The following is a 17,750-nucleotide window of genomic DNA, read 5'->3' on the forward strand; positions in this document are numbered from 1 at the left end:
AGTATACTGAAAATGCAGCTTAAATGGATACCTGTTTTCACATATCTAGCCCTTAAGTAAACTAAGATTAGCTGATGTGTACGTTCAAAAATGGAAAAGAATTTGCTAGTATGCATTACAAATACAATCCTGTACGTCACAGGGCTGTTGATATGCTGCATACTTGCAGGTCCGTTTGGAATATTTGAATTCCACACGAATTTCGCAGAAATTTCATTGAAAAAAAAAGCTTAATTCCCGCATGAATGGAAAAATAATTATGGCCATTGTAATGGGCCATAATTCATCACGAAAAGTTCGGGGTGTTGCCAACAGATTCCCATGGGAAATGAGAAAAAAAAAGAAAAAAACTAGCCTGCTTTCAGAATCGACAGGAAAGCAAGCCCATGATCGCATTGCATGCTCGTTTACTGTAAGGCCCGCTCGAACTGTTCTGTATCGTTTCTCGGTTCCTTCATATTGCAATTTTACTCATTGTTACCTGGACACCACGAGTAAGATTCAAGAGTTGTATTTCGGACGGATTCCACCACCCACCCAGGTAACACTGGTTTTACTGCGTCTGCTCAACAATTCACTGTGCACTCTAGTTACGTAGTTTACAGAAATACAAAGAAAGCAGGTTCCAGCGCCTCATTCAGCAGTACACTGTACCACTGTTATCATGTTTACTCCCCACGAAAAAACATGGGGCGCTTACGAGAGTCAGTAACAAAGATTTGTTCACGCACGTAATTGCGACGAAAAAATTTGAGTAACTAGGCATTGTAAATCATATTGCCGACAGCTTCTACTGAAGATTTTCAGAAGATGGGAACATCAGAATGCAATCAGTACAGATTTCGTATCATGTAGTTATTTTATGAATGACGAGTGAAATGTTTACAGATGTGTTGGCTAAACTAACGAATCGCGCCATCCTGTTCGCCATGGATGGCTGGCTTTCGTCGCCATCATTCTTCTACTCAAATAAGATAGGTGTAACCACAGAAAGCTTGTTAACCAGCCATGCTGAACAAGATCTCCAGGAGATTACCATTCTCCTTCTGGTCCTGAAAGCAAGGACATGATGCCGAACAACAGGAATAGCACGCCGCTTGACAGTTCAACCTACAAGAAGGTGCAAATCAAATTAGATGTCGGGCACTTCATACTTCACAGGACACAGGCGGCATGAAAAATGAGTTCAAACAACAGTTCTGTTCCTACCATCTTCTCAGATATCTGTGAGGCTAGGCTCTTTCCTCCAAGAACAGCCGCAGTGGTGCAGAGTGCTTGCGCTCTAAGCACAATAAGAGGTTTTATCAGGGAAAACACAATAAGCCATTTAAACAGAGGATACTGGCCAATAAAAGAAGCAATTCGTACATGATTCCTCCAAGGACAACACCAAATGGGTTTTCATCAGCAGCCAAGCCAATAGTAGCAATCTGACAATAGATTAATCAATGTAGCAAAAGTATCATTTATGACGTCAACAGGTGCTTTGAAAAGCTAGAAGTTAAACACATTACTTTTGTACGACTTACCTGGCTCTTGTCACCCCACTCACCAAAGAATGTAATAGAAAACGCCTACAGCACACAAGTCAAAGGACAAGTTAATATTCCAGGTAAAACACAGGCATGGTACCTTTGTCAACCATATCTTGCATATCATCAGTAGTTGGTACCTTTATAAAAATTGGTGAAAAAAACTGCATGACAAACGGTCTTTGATGTTTCTTCGTCTCATCATTTGCCTAAAATTGACAAAGGTCGAGTGGCACATCCAGATAAGCACTAAATCCATAATAGTATATGACTGCAACGCCAAAAGTGGCTAACAGAAAGTAAACATAGCAGTATTGCCCCCAATAAGCAAGCTTTTCTTAACTGCCTTGACTTCTAAAATACAATTGTTCTCCACACAAACAATAAAAAAGAGAAGATATATGTCCAAACCAGCAAACAACAGATGATGTATGAAATGGAACTAGTCAGATGAAGAAAAAAAAAAGAGACTAGAAAAAAAATGTAAGCTAGCCAGATATACATTAACATCATATATATTGGCAGGACTTAAGTAAAGACACATTGTATATATAAGAAACTTATATTCCAAGATAGATGAGATTATCGGGAGACGATGACACATTCTAAGGAAAAGAAAAGAAATGTAAATCCATTTTTTTCTCGCTCATGATTACTATTTTCACAGCATCCAAATGGATAGTCAAATAATCATGAAAGCAGAAACATTCTGAGAGTGAATATGATTGACAATGAACAAGTCCTTGCATACTGACCTCAGATTTATTTTTAGATTCACCTTTATTACTCTTGAAGGCAGCATCCTGGAAATTGAGCACAACTTGGCAATAAGTTACTTGAATAGCAGTCCATGAAACAACATAATAAAATGATGAAATTTGCCAACCAGCTCTGCTTCCACTCCAGCCAATTCTTCTGAATCTCTGAAAAGAAAAGTTGAGTCAGTCAAGTCAATCACTAAAACACCGAACACATAAAACAGACAAAAGTTAACTAAAAGGCAACAAGGAGATCAGTACCCGTCTTCTTTGAAGCCTTCCCACAATGACCAAAGGCCAAATACAAAGAACAGCAGAGTTGTCACATGATGAGTCCATTTGCGTGATATCTATTCAACATGATGTTCCATCAATAGCATTTTGCAAGGAGATATAACTTAAGAAGAATTTTCCATGTCAACTGCGTTGAGTAGAGTGTCATCAATGATTGGTTCGACCATTATACTTGATGAGAGTGCCATATGGGCTGAGATCTACCACCGTGTATAAGATAGGGCATGCATCCTAGAGCCCATGCTTAGCATTTGTAAGGATCGCAGTTGCAAGATGCAAGTAAAAATGCAATCAAGATGAAGTAAAGTACAATCATGAATGCGACTACAATTGTATGTCTCCATTGTTCAACCAAAAATAGGCACATTTACTAGAAATGCCTGATGTTTCAAAACATGTTTCCTAAATCTTTTTATTTTTTCATTCAGACATGCTGGTAGGAGTACAACCATGTTTATGTTGGTGTCAAATGTTTCAGTCTGTTCAAGCAGCACTCATGGAGCATACTTAAATTTGCAGAGGCAAGTCCTATGATATGTTTGAGCAAACAAACAAAAGAATATATTATTTTATCTTCTTGAGGTGCTAAAAAGTGGTGCAGGATAGATACACGTTCCAGCAATCCTTAAAATGACTTACCAGATTTGGTGCAACCCAACCTAGAGAAGCTGACAAAGCTGTCATCACCTAAAATAACAAACCCAATCAGTTAAGTAGAAAAGGAATCGAGACACTACAGTACGCACATAAAATTTTAAAAATACTCACTATTAATGCGGTCAGGCAGCCTGCCAGGACGAGCTTCCTGGGATGTCGCATGGCCAGAATCTTGCAATGATACATATAAAGCATGAGTAAACACAGTGCTCGAAACAAGGGCCATAAAAAAACCTTGAAAGCAGATATTGAAGAATATTGATGAGTCTATCACAAGAAAGGGGTATGTTAGTCTTGCTAGGCCAGACCCTGTCAAATCGCTCTTCCCCTGAAGACGCAATACTCCATGGACCAGCTACGTCCTTCCTAAGGATACCATGGTGAAATAATTCTTGTGGACGAGGACAAGCATCTCATCAAAACTAGCAACAGTCCTCCAGAAAGCAAGGACCCTACTCATATGGCAGGTTAGCAAATTCGGCAAACGCGACAGCTCCAGCAAATCAAAGGCCTGGCACTGTGCAACAACATGAGCGGAACCCACGCGCACTGAACTAATTGGGTAAATTTTTGTGGCCGCAGCAAATCAAGCGTATAACTAGTCCCAGCTGGTTCCCCCATCCCCAGTGGAGGAGCATAAGCAAATCCGAGCTCCCATTCTACAGCTACCAACTAGTAGATTGTCACTGCTTAACAGAAAAAAGTGCACTAATCTTAGATGAGCAATACTATCAAGCGATTGAAGCCAGGAATTGACTCCACAGCGCTTCACCTGTTCACTCCCTCGCTGAATCTACAGCTACCGCACGGTCTCATAGCCCAATCGGGTCAGCGCCGACCTCCCGAGCTAATCCATCTCCGAGCCGACCGCCGACGCGAAGAGGGCGGCAGCGGCGGCATACCATCGAACACCTCGCGGGAGGGGACCCGGCCCATCTGCACACGCAGCTGCACGGCGCGCGCACAAGCAGGCGGGCAAGGGAAGGAGCAGGGGGGGAGCAGGGCGGGGGGGAGCAGGGCGAGCGCGGGGAAAGAGCGTGACGTGAGGGGGCGGAGGCGTACCGCGGCGGCGAAGAAGGTCTTGTCCCCGATCTCGGAGAGCACCGTCATGGCCAGCGACTTGGTGAATCCCTGCAAGCACCGGGAACCAAGAGCATCAAGTCATCTCCACCGCGTAACACAAACTCAAACATCAGAGAGAGAGAGAGAGAGAGAGAGAGCTTGCCGACCCCAATCAGAGACGGCGCCATGGCGGAGGGTGCGCACGATTCCGATCTCGTGGGGCGCCGAGCGAAGGAGGAGGCGCGGTGGGCGCGGCCGCGTGGGTACGGAGAGGCAGCACGCAGCAGAGCAGTAAATAAGCGGGAGGGAGGGTGACGAGGCACGCGGCGGGGGGCGCGCGGGGCCGTCGGATGCGGGACGGGCGGGCGGCGGCGCCCGTCGCGTGGGGCAGCTGTTTTTAAAGCTGTCGCGGTGGGTGGGTCACCGGCTGGAGGGACGAGTGATTTGGGTGGTCGTGGACTCGTGGTGCGGTGCGAACGGGGACGAGCCGGAGCTGTGAGCCGTTGATGCTTTATCCTACGGCACGGGCTGTCCAGCGGGGTGTGACGTGTGGGTTGGCCATTGGCGGGGAATGGACTGCACGTGACAGCCATGGGATTGGCATCGTCCTTTTCTTTTCTTTTACTGAGCATGTTTTTTTTAAACCTTTGGCCCACCTTCTGCCGGGCATAAAAGTATAAAGCCGCGATATTGTTTTTCATTGCGGCATTTTTATGCTGGTGCATGGGAGGTGATACCAGTCTCATGTTTTGTACCACGAGATCTTGTTTGGAACGGGAGAATATCGTTTGGCTCTCATAAAATTCATGTGAAAATAGTGCTCTTATCCTTTTCTTAGATGACAGTGTTTATGCGACCTAAAAATTAAAAAAAATTGTGATGACAGTGTTGCTTCTTCGGATTAGGGAAAGTACATTGATGTCGTCTTATAAACACTACTATAAAAATCAGTGTCAGCTTTTTATCCAACACTGATATTTCAAAACCGATAATACTTATATCATTGCTGATTCTAGGTAATAATTGTATCACTGCCGGTTCTAGAACCGACAATGATACAACTATTGTCGGTTCTATTTGGCTCATGAATTGCAGTGGAAAAATATATAAAAATGTATTTTTAACTCCCAACCAGTCCCTCTAGATTACACATGATCGCAACTCGGAAGTCACACAAGTCATACGTTTTTCATGCGAATTATACGCGCGTGTAGTTCGTGTGAGCCGGACCTGGGAAATCTCATCTTGCACGTAGCCTTCTTACCGTCTCACATATCACTAATTGCTGAGAGTAATGTGATATCTTTTCCTTTTGACCCTTAATAATTGAGAGTTGTAACAATTATTTGGATATAAAAATAACTTTAAATAAAAAGGTTGTCAATTATAAAGTTATAGATCTCGTCTAGAGCTAAAATTTGCATATAAAGTTTGTCTCTAGCTAACTCCGTATGAAATATTATAAATTTCTGAAAATGGGCATCACTGTCAGTTCGTCTTATGGACCGGTAGTGAAATTATCGCTATTAGTCTGTAATACAAACCGATAGTGATAATCCATGACATATTTTTCGAAATGACTTTTATTGTTCATAACTTGTGATGATTATATTGATATTAAAATTATTTCAAATGAAAAAGTTGTCAACTACAAAGGTGTAGATCTCATCGAGAACTATAATTTTCATATAAAGTTCGTCTCCATCTGACTCCGTATGAAAAAATATATGAATTTCCAAATATGGATTGTATTTTATTATCACGGTCGGTTCATGGCTAGAATTGACAGTGATAATCAAATATCATTGTTGGTTCATTATATGAATCGGCAGTTATACTTGATTATTAGTGTTGGTTTTTGCTGAATAAAATATTACTGTTGATTTTTATAAGAATCGACAATGATATTTTATTACTAACGGTTCTTAGCTAAACCAACAATAATAACATAATAAAAAAGAGGTGTTCTATAGTAATGAGACCGTTCAATATATTAACGTGTAATCTTAAGATGACTTAATAAATATTTCTCCTATAATGGATTGTCTTTTTAGTTGTCTTACAGTAATTCCATAACCTCTTAATTTATACATAAAATAAATAAATATTGTGAGTTATGTAATAATAATAAATTGTAAAATGGTGCTAGAGTAGTCTTATAATCTTAAATTTTAGTTTATAAGACAGTTGCTTTGCAAAACAACTGCATCTTTCCCTCACCTCCTTCTTTCTCCTCCGTATCAACTAAAATACTATATAATATTGCATGAGACAACCGCCGCCTGACATGTGCCCATAAAACCTCGATGGCCAATGGGTAAAGAAACGTAGTTAAGCCACAGCTCCAGGTCAAGAGTTTGCCAAATGCGAATCCTGCAGCATACCATCTGATTCCAGTCAACTAATGCTTGGTATAATCTATCTATCGCTTTCCAAATTGCATTCAAATAAATCATACTAGGTGAATGAGTTTTGTAATTTGCATCTCATTTAACTTGATTATATTGCTTCAGGACGCCCGGAGTTAGTCCCAATCATTTCTCTTCTTTTTTAATTTGGCAGTTTTCTGTCCTTAGTAACCTTAGAATATGATACCGTTGAAGCATCGATCCAAATATCAAATCTCACTTTTTAGTCTCCCTTTAAATATGCCCAACTGAACGAACCTCTTCATTAGATGAAGGGCCAGTATTTAAAGGCATGCAGAGTTGAATCGGATTCCTTCAGTACAATATCAAAAGGGTTATTATATGCAAAAGGATGATAAGTTTTAAAACATATATTAAATTTCTCCAACAGATCGACTTAGAACTTTGAAGGGGTACACAACTCAGATACCACCTGAAATTTGTCATTTTTGTATCTCTCAAACCAAATCGAATTTGAACTTGAATTTTTGCATGGATGTATAACATGGTCTCACCTAGAGCTCTGCAAAATTTCAGAATTTTAAAAAAACATGTAGGCATGGTTTTTGTCGAATTTGCACCGTTTTCTATAGTAGTAGCATTTTCACCAGAGATGCGCTCACAAGACAGCAATACACCAGGGGTTGTGTACACCTATGCATGTCATTTGAGATGCTAACTTAGGTTAGAGAACTGGTGATGCAACACATTTTAGAAAGAAACGTCGGATGACTCGTTGTCTTATGGTAATTAGCTGTTTTTTTTTTTTGGTATCAAATGTCAATCCACGACAGAGAAGGATAATAAAAACTGACGTAATTTTTAATTAGTGAAGTGGACAGCATCCCTAGCTTATTCTAGAACTAGAGATCTTACACTAAGTCAAATTAAGTATAATGTTTTCTTTTTGTTCCTAGAGTTATAACCACACGTATATACAAGTTCAATGAGTAAGCATACAAATATGTCAAGAAGATATTTTGACTTGAGTACCCAAAAAAAGAAGAAATATTGACTTGATGATTAATAACTTTTAGGTTAATTATATACAACTCATTTAAGTGTGCATGATTGTTTCCTTTTCAAACTCATGTGAGGTGCATGATTGTTAGTTGTGTGTACGTGGAATGTGACCGTGTTCCTGACAATGAATACGCCAACAGATAGAGTGTTCTAATATATTTAAGGTGCCAACAAACATAGAGAGACCCTCAAAGTTTGACTTGATATGGCACGAAAGGGGAGGTGTTTTGTTGATAGACTATTAAAAGTTTGACTGTAAACTTGCTGATATACCCTTGTATGAGAAATCAAATCGGCGATTTGCAACCACAAGGCTCTATATACCTCTAAATAATTGATTTCATACGATTTAACTTTCCAATATGTGGCCATGGAACCTATCACCTATGTGTCCTAGCCACCTAGACAAACAAAACAGCCTAAGACTTTTTAATCCCTGTTAAACTCGTGTGGATTGCGCGGTGTTGAGTTTTATGTACCAACCAAGTCATAAAATTTAAGTTTTTTTCTTGTGCAAATATCTAAGCTGACGAGAGAAGACGAGCAAGTACACGACCATGTTCAATCCTTGGGATGAGAGGAAAATCAGTTCATGACACCTTAGCGTTCTAGGATTTGGCATCATTCCGTTGGTCCAAACAAGCTGTGAAGCCTAAACATCCCTAGGAAGAAGGCCTCTGGCCCAAACTGGTCATCGCCACGGGCCGGCCTCCACGGAAGCCGAGGAGAGAGAGGAAGGTGGGAGAAGGTGCCAATATTTGGAAGCGAAATGGAGATGAGAGGATTCGAGAACGAGAGTTCGGATTCGGCTCCTCTTGATGTGCCAAAGGAAATGCATGAATGAATAGTGACCATGACTTCCTTCTTCTCCCATACATAGACAGTAGGTACAGTATCTCTGCTACAGTATGTGAACGACAGCAAGCACATGCATAGCATTTCTGCTACAGTATTCTATAAATAGTGATTCACTGCAACTTATTATTCACAGAGGCACGTAATATTGTTCATGGTACTGTTCAACCATGACTTACCTTCAGCACATCAGGAAAAGATCCTATCGAAATCGCATCCTCCCCTCCCCTCTTCCAATCCCTCTGCCTCCCTTGCGCTATCCCCAGTTCCTAGCTTCCGCTTCCCGCCCTCGCCTCCAGTTTTGCTGGAGGAGGGAATAGTCACATCAGAAGCAGAGGAGATGGGCGCGGCGCGGCCAATTGTATTCCCTTCCCGATTTCCTTCCTCGTTCCTATTCCCTTTATTTTCTCTCATCTCCAATAGCTTTCCTTCGAGGGGAATCGCGAAGGGAAATGAGAGAGAATTTCGTACTGGAGGGAATGACCTTGAGAATCCCTTCGTGACGGGAACTGTGAAGGGAAACCGTTGGAGCGCTGAAGGGACGAAAATCCCGTCGTGAAAGGAATCTGGATCCCGAAGGGAAACCCTTAGAGATAGGGGCCGTTTGGTAGAGCTCCCAGAGCTGATTCCCGGCTGGAATCAGGGGGAGCTCTGCCAAACAGCAGAATCAGGCTTTAGCTCCCCGGCTGGAATCCGTGGGAGTGATTATCTGATTCTGCTGATTCTAGGGAGCTGAAAAAAGTAGCTTCTCCTGATTCTGATTCTGTTGAGAATCATTTTCTCTGGCAAATTTTTTTTAGAGAATTACTTTCAGCCACAGAATCACTCCCACCACAGAATCACTCCCACCACAGAATCAAGGCTTTGGAGAGCTCTACCAAACAGGCCCATAGTCTAAGGCGCAGTTCTGATCCCTCTCCCTGCCATTTCCTTTCTGTTCCTGTGTCCCAATAGGCTTCTTTTTCTGTCGAAAAAGAGTAGTAACTTGCCCAGCAATGGGCGACACTTCGCACGCGAGCGTCGCGATTGTCGTATCGTCAACTAGCCCTAAGGAATTCCCTTCAGGGGCTATATTCCCGTCGTGAAGGGATTTTCGTTCCCTTCAGCGCTCCAACGGTTTCTCTTTACGGTTCTCGTCATGACGGGACAGGATCATTCCTTTTAGGATGAGATTCTCTCTCCTTTCCTTTCGCTATTTCTCTTGAAGGGAAGCTGTTGGAGATGAGAGAAAATAAAAGAAATAGGAATAGAGAAGGAAATCGAGAAGGGAACGAAATGAAGAGAATATGATTGGAGATGGTCGTGATTCTCTTCGAAGAGAAGCTGTTGGAAATGAAGGCCTACGTGCATCTAGTTGTTTAGCTGCTTGGATGGAAGATCGGGGTGATGTGAGCTGCCATGCTGCTTCTGATTGGCCAGCCGTGGTGCCAAGAAACGGTGGTCGAAAAGGAGTTGCTTCTTCTTGTCTGGTTTCTTTTGATGAGCGGTTCAGCGGTGTGGAGTAAGCCACGGAGACTGTTATTGTGCTCCCTCGGTTGTTAGGTGGGCAGGGAGTTCGTAGGTTAGACGTGACTATGGAAATCCATTGGAGCAAGCAATGTGAAATCGTGGATTACTCCACGTTTCCCCTCCTGTGTGCAATGCTAGGTTAGCAAATAGCTGAGCACAGATTTTCAGAATCAATCGAAGCAACAGGCATTTCATTTCTGCATACCTAAGAGCTGTAAGATAGTCCAGTGCTTACATACTCTTTATGTCATTTAAGTGTACATGTCGACCAAGGTTCTGGCCCGACAACAATTCATCATGCTAATGTTTTTTTTTTCCAAACAGGAATGCCACTAGTTCTGGTTAGTCGTGAAAGTACAAATAGGTTGAATAAATGGGATTCCATGAAGATCAAAAGGATAGATGTCACATCCTAAAATTTCGATTTTGGATTATAAGTATTTTAAAATAATATATTTTAAAAAAAAATTAAAAGCTTTTCTAAATTTATCTTACAGTTTAAAAAGAATTTATTTTATGTGATAAAAAATGCATTTATAAAATATTAGAATAGGTTAAGAAATTTTAAGGTTGGATAAATTCTTGTTTCATTTTTCTCATATCATCTAAAAATCATCCATGAACAATCTTATCTCACGTCCTTTTTTATCCAGCCCAACGTGTATTGCCTTTCCTCGATGTTTTTCTCTCTAGCCTGTGGCTCTAAACCAACATGCCACAACCTTGCATCACGTTGGATTGCTAGTAGGATGATCCACATATGTGCTAAAGCCAGTCTAAACCAGCTCGCTTACATGTGCATGTACCTGATCATTTCCATCCACCTCCAAACGATGTCGTCCATTTGTCGGCCATGGTCACCCAACTGCCCATCTCCATGGCACTTTCCCTCCCCTCTCTCCTCCATCATTCTTCATTCAATCCTCCACATCAATCCAATCTTTATTCCCCTCAATTCAAACTACTGCACTAGATGTCTAATGGCCATAATGGCAATTGAAGCCGACTGCCAGTTACTCATCGTCGCTAGCCTCGTCTTCTCACTCAGATTCGGAGTTCAAGACGGCCTCAAATGCAAATCTTGACAATACCAAAATTGTAGGTCTTGTCTAGTGCTTCTATTTGCACCCATGGAAGTACCCATTTGGATAATGGAGTTAGGAGTTATGACCCCCGAAATCAGTGCTACATATATTGGTCTGAGTTCAAACAGTTTATATTGTGACACATTTTTGGACATCAAGACAACGTTCCTAGAAATTCCAATGAATACCAAAGTTGTAGATCTTTTCGAGTACTATATTACAGAGTCCAAAAACGTCCAATTTGGAGCACGAACAGTGGATATATCATCATCGAACCTAAGCTGTCTATTTCATCTTCCACCCAGCTGTTTCATCTTCCACCTCTGGCCGTTTCCTCTCCCCACCTTATGGCCAGCTGCACCCAGCCCGTTTAAAAGGAACCAACAGACTCTCCCTTGCCCTTTTCCTATGTCCACTAAACCCTAGCCGTTGCCCCCGACCTGCCGGGCGCCGTTCGCCGTCGCGGACAGCCATATTGTCACTAGTTGGCATCCGTGTTCCCAACGATCCGTCCAGCCAAATACATTGATATTTTGCTAAGATGTGCCCTACATTGCCCCCCACCATGTCCTAAGATAGTTTTCCCAGAGGGGCACAGATGACGTCAGGATCTACGTCGTCGTCCACGCTGCTATGTGTCTGGACGCGTTCCTGATGATCTAGCAAAGATCTAGCTAAGCCACCCACGTCACCATGTAGAACATCGAGGGAGAATCAGGATCTATGAACGGCTTCACTATATCTTCATCAGTGCTATGGGAACGTGAGCCTGAATTCCACAGTCTCTGTGAATTCTTCTTCATCGATCGTCGCAGTAAGGTGAGGACTCGGACCAGTCCCTTCCCCTCCTCCTTTCCCCTGTATGGATGCCATTTGTGATCCTTAACCGAACCCCCAACCCGGCCAAAGCTTGATCTGCGCCGCCATGGTCGTCACCGTCATGGAACCTGCTCTGTTGCAGATGGCATCGGCATTCCCCGGTCGATTGGAGGTCGGATCGCCATGCCCTTTGACTAGAATGTGCCCTTAGATGTTCCCCATGTCCTCACAAATGAGATAGGCTATTAGAGCCTCGACACCATTAGAATCCACTTCGGCGTTGCCGCTACCCCTATCTGGATGAGTTCTGCGCGTGCACCGTGTGTTTAGTTCGTGTTCCCCATCAATCCAGATGTAGTATGGATACACCGACCATGTCACGGTGTGTTCCATGAATCCAACTACATCTCCACAGGAGATCTTGGCAGGATCTGCAGAGATGCCACCAGGAACACGATCCCAACTTCCTATGTCATTGCACAATCTCACCATAGTTCCAGCTGATCGATCTCCTTCTCAGGTAAAGTTCTATCCAAACCTATAACCTAGCATTGTGTTCCTGATATATATGAAGCTCTGTGTTTAAGTACTTTCATTGAATTCATAATCTATCTCTGGGAACACGAGTGTCTTTGTTGATACGTCTGTTTGCGATCACCACCAAACCTAGTAGCGTTTGTCGCTGTTTTGAGCTCTGTGGTATGGTTGGTAAAGGCAGAGGTGTTTTGAGGTACAAAACACCTCTGCCTTTACCAACCATACCACAGAGCTTTTCTTTTCACGTTATACGCCATGCTTTCCTTGTTTTGCTGAAACACCATTGAAGCCCAGCGTCGATGTCAGTGGCCACGCGCCCGATCACTGCCTCCGACGAAACCTGATCCCCTCTGTCATGCATGCACCTCTGCGTGTTGCAGCCAAGGAGAGCACCTCCTCAAGTCCATGGCAATGTGGCCTCCTGCTCTGGGCCGACTGCCGTCGTTGCCCATGTCCTCCGTCATCGGTGACGCCGAGAGCCCATTGTCAGCGATCACCTTGCGCTGTCAGTCTACCGTTGACTATATCTATTCATTGATACATTGGCTCACTCCCACTATGTTCCAATTGTCAGTTAGAGTTTAATAATATCTCACATACCATCTTGATCAGACATCCTTTTTGTGTCCTATCCGGCAAGACCCTAAAATTCTAACACGCCACCACCATATCATCATCGCATGCACTGAGCCTTTCATTTCTTTCCCTGCCAATACCATGTCATCGCCATAGTTAGAGTTTTCCTTCGACAAATAATTGGTTGAGAATATTTTCAAGGAAGATTCTGACTCGTTTTTATTCAACCCTAATTTAATATTTCGAGAACATGTTATCATCCATCGGAACTCTGATTTGAGCGGTTCTTGTGCCCAAATTCTTCTAAAATCATATCATATCCAAACATAGTATTTTTATGATGAGTTGTCTCTATTTGGTATATTATTTCTTAGTTGTTTTGTGCTTTCTCTTTGTTGGTAGATCTTGTGAGTAGAATATGGTGTTTTTAGAGATTCAATGAGCTACAAGGTCGAGACTTCAAGATATGCCAGAACCGAGTTTACGAAGATAATTGAGTAGTAGTCAGGCAAGTGTCCTTGAACATCTTGCATTTATTTTAGGATTTATATGCTAGTTTTTTATCCTTCATGCATGCTTGTTTAAATTGGAATCCCATGATTAAGGTTTACTAGCAATTGTTTGAATACCCTTGTCACCGTTGATTGAGTCATGGAAAATAAAGGGTAGATATGCTAGTCGTTGTCTTTATTGGGGTAGATGTTGAACTTGACTAATATTTATGCAACATGAATCGGGTATGATAATCTTTCGTAGCAACATGGAATATGGATCCTAACATGATGATTGGTATGTGGATGGTGCATGAAAGCGCATGTGTTGTGCTGTATGGTGGGAATGTGTCTGTTCCTGTGTGGGGTCCTAAGGACCAGTTCTTGAAGCATGTAACCCGGCTAAACAGTGCAACTACGAGACCTATAGGGGTACGCCATGGCCAATTAATTAGCCACCCCTCTAGTTCTATGAGCACCATTGGATGGTTGAGTGGCACAAGAGGGGGCTTCTACAGTGATGGAATGATTGTTAGCAGCAAAACCTTAGTGGGTGCTTGCAGGTCGGTGGAAGCTTTGTAAAGGCCTTGTGGTGATCTCCTGACGTACACCTTGGAAGTTTGTAAGTGCTTGGCCGGCAAGGCAACATGGAGACTGTCACCTAGTAATGCGGATGATGAAATCACGACTTATGGGTAAAGTGTGCAAACTTTGCATAGTATAAAACTGATCGATCAGCCATGCTCACGGTCAAGAGTGGTTTGGACTTCTTCTTGATTAGTTGGGATCAGGGTTCTGGTATGGATGGCCGGGTATCCTGGTAATGAGATTACCTGGTGAGTTTGATAGCCGGATATTCCATATCTTGTGAGTTTGGTAGTCGGATGAAATCTGATGAGCTGTTCTTCTTGTTTTAGTTGCGTCTTCACACTTAGTAAATAGGATGCATGTTTCTAGGATTTATAAATGAAGGTTGCTTAGTGAAGTAAACCAGTATCTAACATTTTCTTGACTTACGCCACATGTCATACTTTTCCACACTTGCGGAGTACATTATGTACTCACACTTGTTATTTCTAATTATAAATATTGCTCAGTTAGAGAACATTACAAGGAGATCAAGAAAGCTGAAGGCTATAATAAAGACGGAGCGTCCTAGGTCACGTTGCCCCCAGTCGATTGCCTGTAGTGTGCCCTGAAGCTTTCGTTGGAGTTCCCTTTTATTCTTCTGTTGCTGTTTAAAAATTCTGGTATCTATTTTAATAAAGTTATTTTTTTCGACATAGAATTGTATATCACTTATTATGTCACCGTATGTATGATAAAATTAATTCTGACATACATGTAAAATACACATGCTTATTCTTTTGAAAAACTAGGTGTGACAATGGACTCTATGGGTACGGCTTGCGGGTGGGTCACAACTATACAATGACGATGAAACCGTCAAAACTAGCATTATGGATTCTACAACTCGTGAACCACAGGAGGGTGTTGGTTCGAGCCGGAGTTTGCTAATCTTGTGGGTTTCTTGCTCCTACATGATGAACACCGTCAAGATAAACCCATAAAATTGTGCTTTGTAAATGACTTACTTTGTATTTGCAGGCGACTATGATGCTTGCAGCCCATCCACTGTAGTCTCTCGTGTATGTGTAACGTGTCATAATGGTAGAATACAAATTGTCTTGCATCTCATTCGGTAACTCCATTTTGTAAATCTTATTTTGAACCAGGCAATAAACATGTTGGTGAAACTATTGCTAATGTTGTAACCTCACTTCCTTTCATTGTTCTTGGACTGGAGACACCAAGGCAAGGCAACGTCTGAATCACTAAAATCACTTCCTTAAAGGTTGTCTTCTGATTTTTTACTCGGTTGCTACCAAGTATCAACTAACGGTCATGTGCCAGTTCTACAGAAGAACTTGAATACTGCGCTTTATGCAAACTCGTTAATTGGAGTTGGAATAGCTTCTAGCTTGTACCATACTTCGAAAGGAGACATCAGAAAATATTTGCGATGGGCAGACTATACAATGATTGCCACGTCATCGCTAGTAAGTGAAATAATCTCATACGTTTATTGTTGAAGCAGAATTTATACTCCCCTGTATGCATGTCCATTCTAGAAGAACCATGAACAGCATGTGACCTAACTTGGTTTGTTTTGTCTGCGTGATAACTGAAGCTATCAGCATACTCCTACATATCTTTCAGAATGTACCAATATCAGTTGCTGCTTTCATGTTTTAAATTGGCATGCACATGCAACTTCGTGTGCATACGATTTGCAGATTATACCTCATTGCATTAACTACAACCCTTTTTAGTGTTGTGCTAATTAAGATGGCAACTAGGATGGTTTATCTGAATTATCTGATGTTGGTATTTTGACAAGAAGTGTTTTATGCAGTGCTTAACGAGAGCACTTCAGGATCAGAATCCAAAATTTCTAATGGCAGCATCAACATTGCTCCTACCCTTTTAACCCTTGATGGTTTCAGCCGTCCACACTGGGATAATGGAGGCAAGTACTTTAAAGCTCATGGCATCTTATTATGACTACAATAAACGAGATTCTGATTATAAGTATTCTGTACTTGTGTGCATGTACTATTGTTTGATTTATATCGATCATTTTGTCGATCATGCCATATCCATCTTTCTATCCTTTGAATTGACCAATTGTAACTTTCTTCTCCTGCCTCAGGTTTCATTTGCGAAAAGAGCATCATCAATAGAGCCGGAGCTCAAAATGGCGCATAACCTACACAAGATGTTGTCTCTACTGGGAGGCGCGCTATTCATCGCTGATGACGTCTTTCCTCAAACTTCCTACCTGCATGCGGCATGGCACCTTGCTGCGGCGCTGGGCGTCGGCACATGCAACAAGGTTCTCGAGTGACAATATTACAATACAAGTGACGCAGAGTACAAGACGGCCTTCGCCCTTGTTGGCGACGCTGTTATTCACAAGCAGTTTTTTTTGGAGAACGCACCTTAGTGTGTTTTTTCATTAAGAGGGTAGCAAAGAAGACCGTTACAAGAGAACTGTGCCACATCCGATAAAAGGAGTGGCAGGGAGGAAATGAAGAAACATAGAGGGAAGGAATTGTGCGGCGATTACATAGGGCGAAGAAAGCGACTTGCATAGAAAGGAGAACTAAAACTAGCTATTGAAAGAACTCCAGCAACCGCTCGTTTCTAGCCATTATCCAGTAGTGTGCTTCGTCCCGAATCATCCTGCTGAGATCGATCGCCAACATCGCCACATGATTGAAAATATGATTGTTCCTCTCCTTCCAAATGAGCCAGCTAGCGAGAACGAAGAGGGTATTGAAACCGCGTCTAATATTGTTCTCTGTAGATAAGAGAGGAAGCAAGAGCTGAGATGCAGCTAAAAGACGAGGGCAAGCAAGATAAAAAAACAAGGACAATCCTTGCCAATCACGCAATCAAGAACCAACAAGAATCAACACCAAACATAAGCACCAATAACATGCATTAAACAAATATAGGACTATCTCTGTTAGGTCACTAGTACAAAAGTTTTCATTTTTCAACGACAAAGCATGTGTCATCTACGGACCTGTCAGCGGCGTTGCCAGCGGCTAACTCAGTAGGTGAGAGGGTCCCTGCCGGTGTTGGGGTGGAAGTGGGGTCAAAGATCCTATCTTTACTGTTGTCGCTGTCGTGGTCACTAACGAGCTCGCACTCACTAGGGTCCTCCTCCTCCGAGTCATCGATGGGTATCACCGTGTCTCCATCCTAAATCGGCCCGGCGGGCATTAAACCTCCACTAGCTATTGGAACTGGCGAGGGGCCAATCCTACCGTCTACTATAGCTGCTGCTATATGTGCTGGGTCTAACTCGTGGGTAAACTGAAAGTGCTCTTCCTAGAAGTTGTTCTGATTCGGGAGCCATTCATGGCATTATGTCTGTTAAGATCCCTATGATGCGCCCTTACCGCCCTCTGCCGTCCTTCGTGGTTCCTTACCGTGATGTCTTCAGCGGCTACGACCTGGGCTCTGATGTGATCCAGCATCATACGAAGGGCTCTCTCCCGTGGCTCTGACTCCTTTGCCCTCTGGCGACTATCCTAGAATAACTGATAGGTCTCATTGTGCATGTGTTCCAAGG

General features: G+C 42.5%; 1 protein-coding gene and 1 pseudogene across 1 annotated transcript; one reads left to right on the top strand and one right to left on the bottom strand.

Moving 5' to 3' along the window:
* Positions 1-749: 749 nt before the first annotated feature.
* On the bottom strand, positions 750-4,687 carry LOC133899200 (GDT1-like protein 5). Its single transcript, XM_062340169.1, has 12 exons — positions 4,471-4,687; positions 4,304-4,372; positions 3,353-3,412; positions 3,224-3,271; positions 2,552-2,640; positions 2,419-2,455; positions 2,288-2,335; positions 1,673-1,741; positions 1,530-1,574; positions 1,369-1,430; positions 1,210-1,282; positions 750-1,110 (listed from the first exon to the last, which is right to left on the bottom strand). The coding sequence occupies exons 1-12, from the start codon at positions 4,489-4,491 to the stop codon at positions 1,033-1,035; spliced, it is 699 nt and encodes a 232-aa protein (XP_062196153.1). The 5' UTR covers positions 4,492-4,687; the 3' UTR covers positions 750-1,032.
* A 10,325-nt stretch (positions 4,688-15,012) lies between these two features.
* LOC133899598 (uncharacterized) lies at positions 15,013-16,514 on the top strand (annotated as a pseudogene).
* Positions 16,515-17,750: the final 1,236 nt, after the last annotated feature.

The sequence above is a fragment of the Phragmites australis genome, chromosome 18, assembly GCF_958298935.1.
Source record: "Phragmites australis chromosome 18, lpPhrAust1.1, whole genome shotgun sequence".
Taxonomy (NCBI): Eukaryota; Viridiplantae; Streptophyta; class Magnoliopsida; order Poales; family Poaceae; genus Phragmites; species Phragmites australis.

Bases quoted from the DNA above. Each gene is read 5' to 3' on its own strand.
- LOC133899200 (XM_062340169.1), bottom strand. From the start codon at position 4,491: ATGGCGCCGTCTCTGATTGGG. The intron at 3,413-4,303 runs GTACGCCTCCGC...TATCATTGCAAG, and splicing joins AGACCTTCTTCGCCGCCGCG to ATTCTGGCCATGCGACATCC. The intron at 2,456-2,551 runs GTACTGATCTCC...TTTTCTTTTCAG, and splicing joins GAAGGCTTCAAAGAAGACGG to AGATTCAGAAGAATTGGCTG.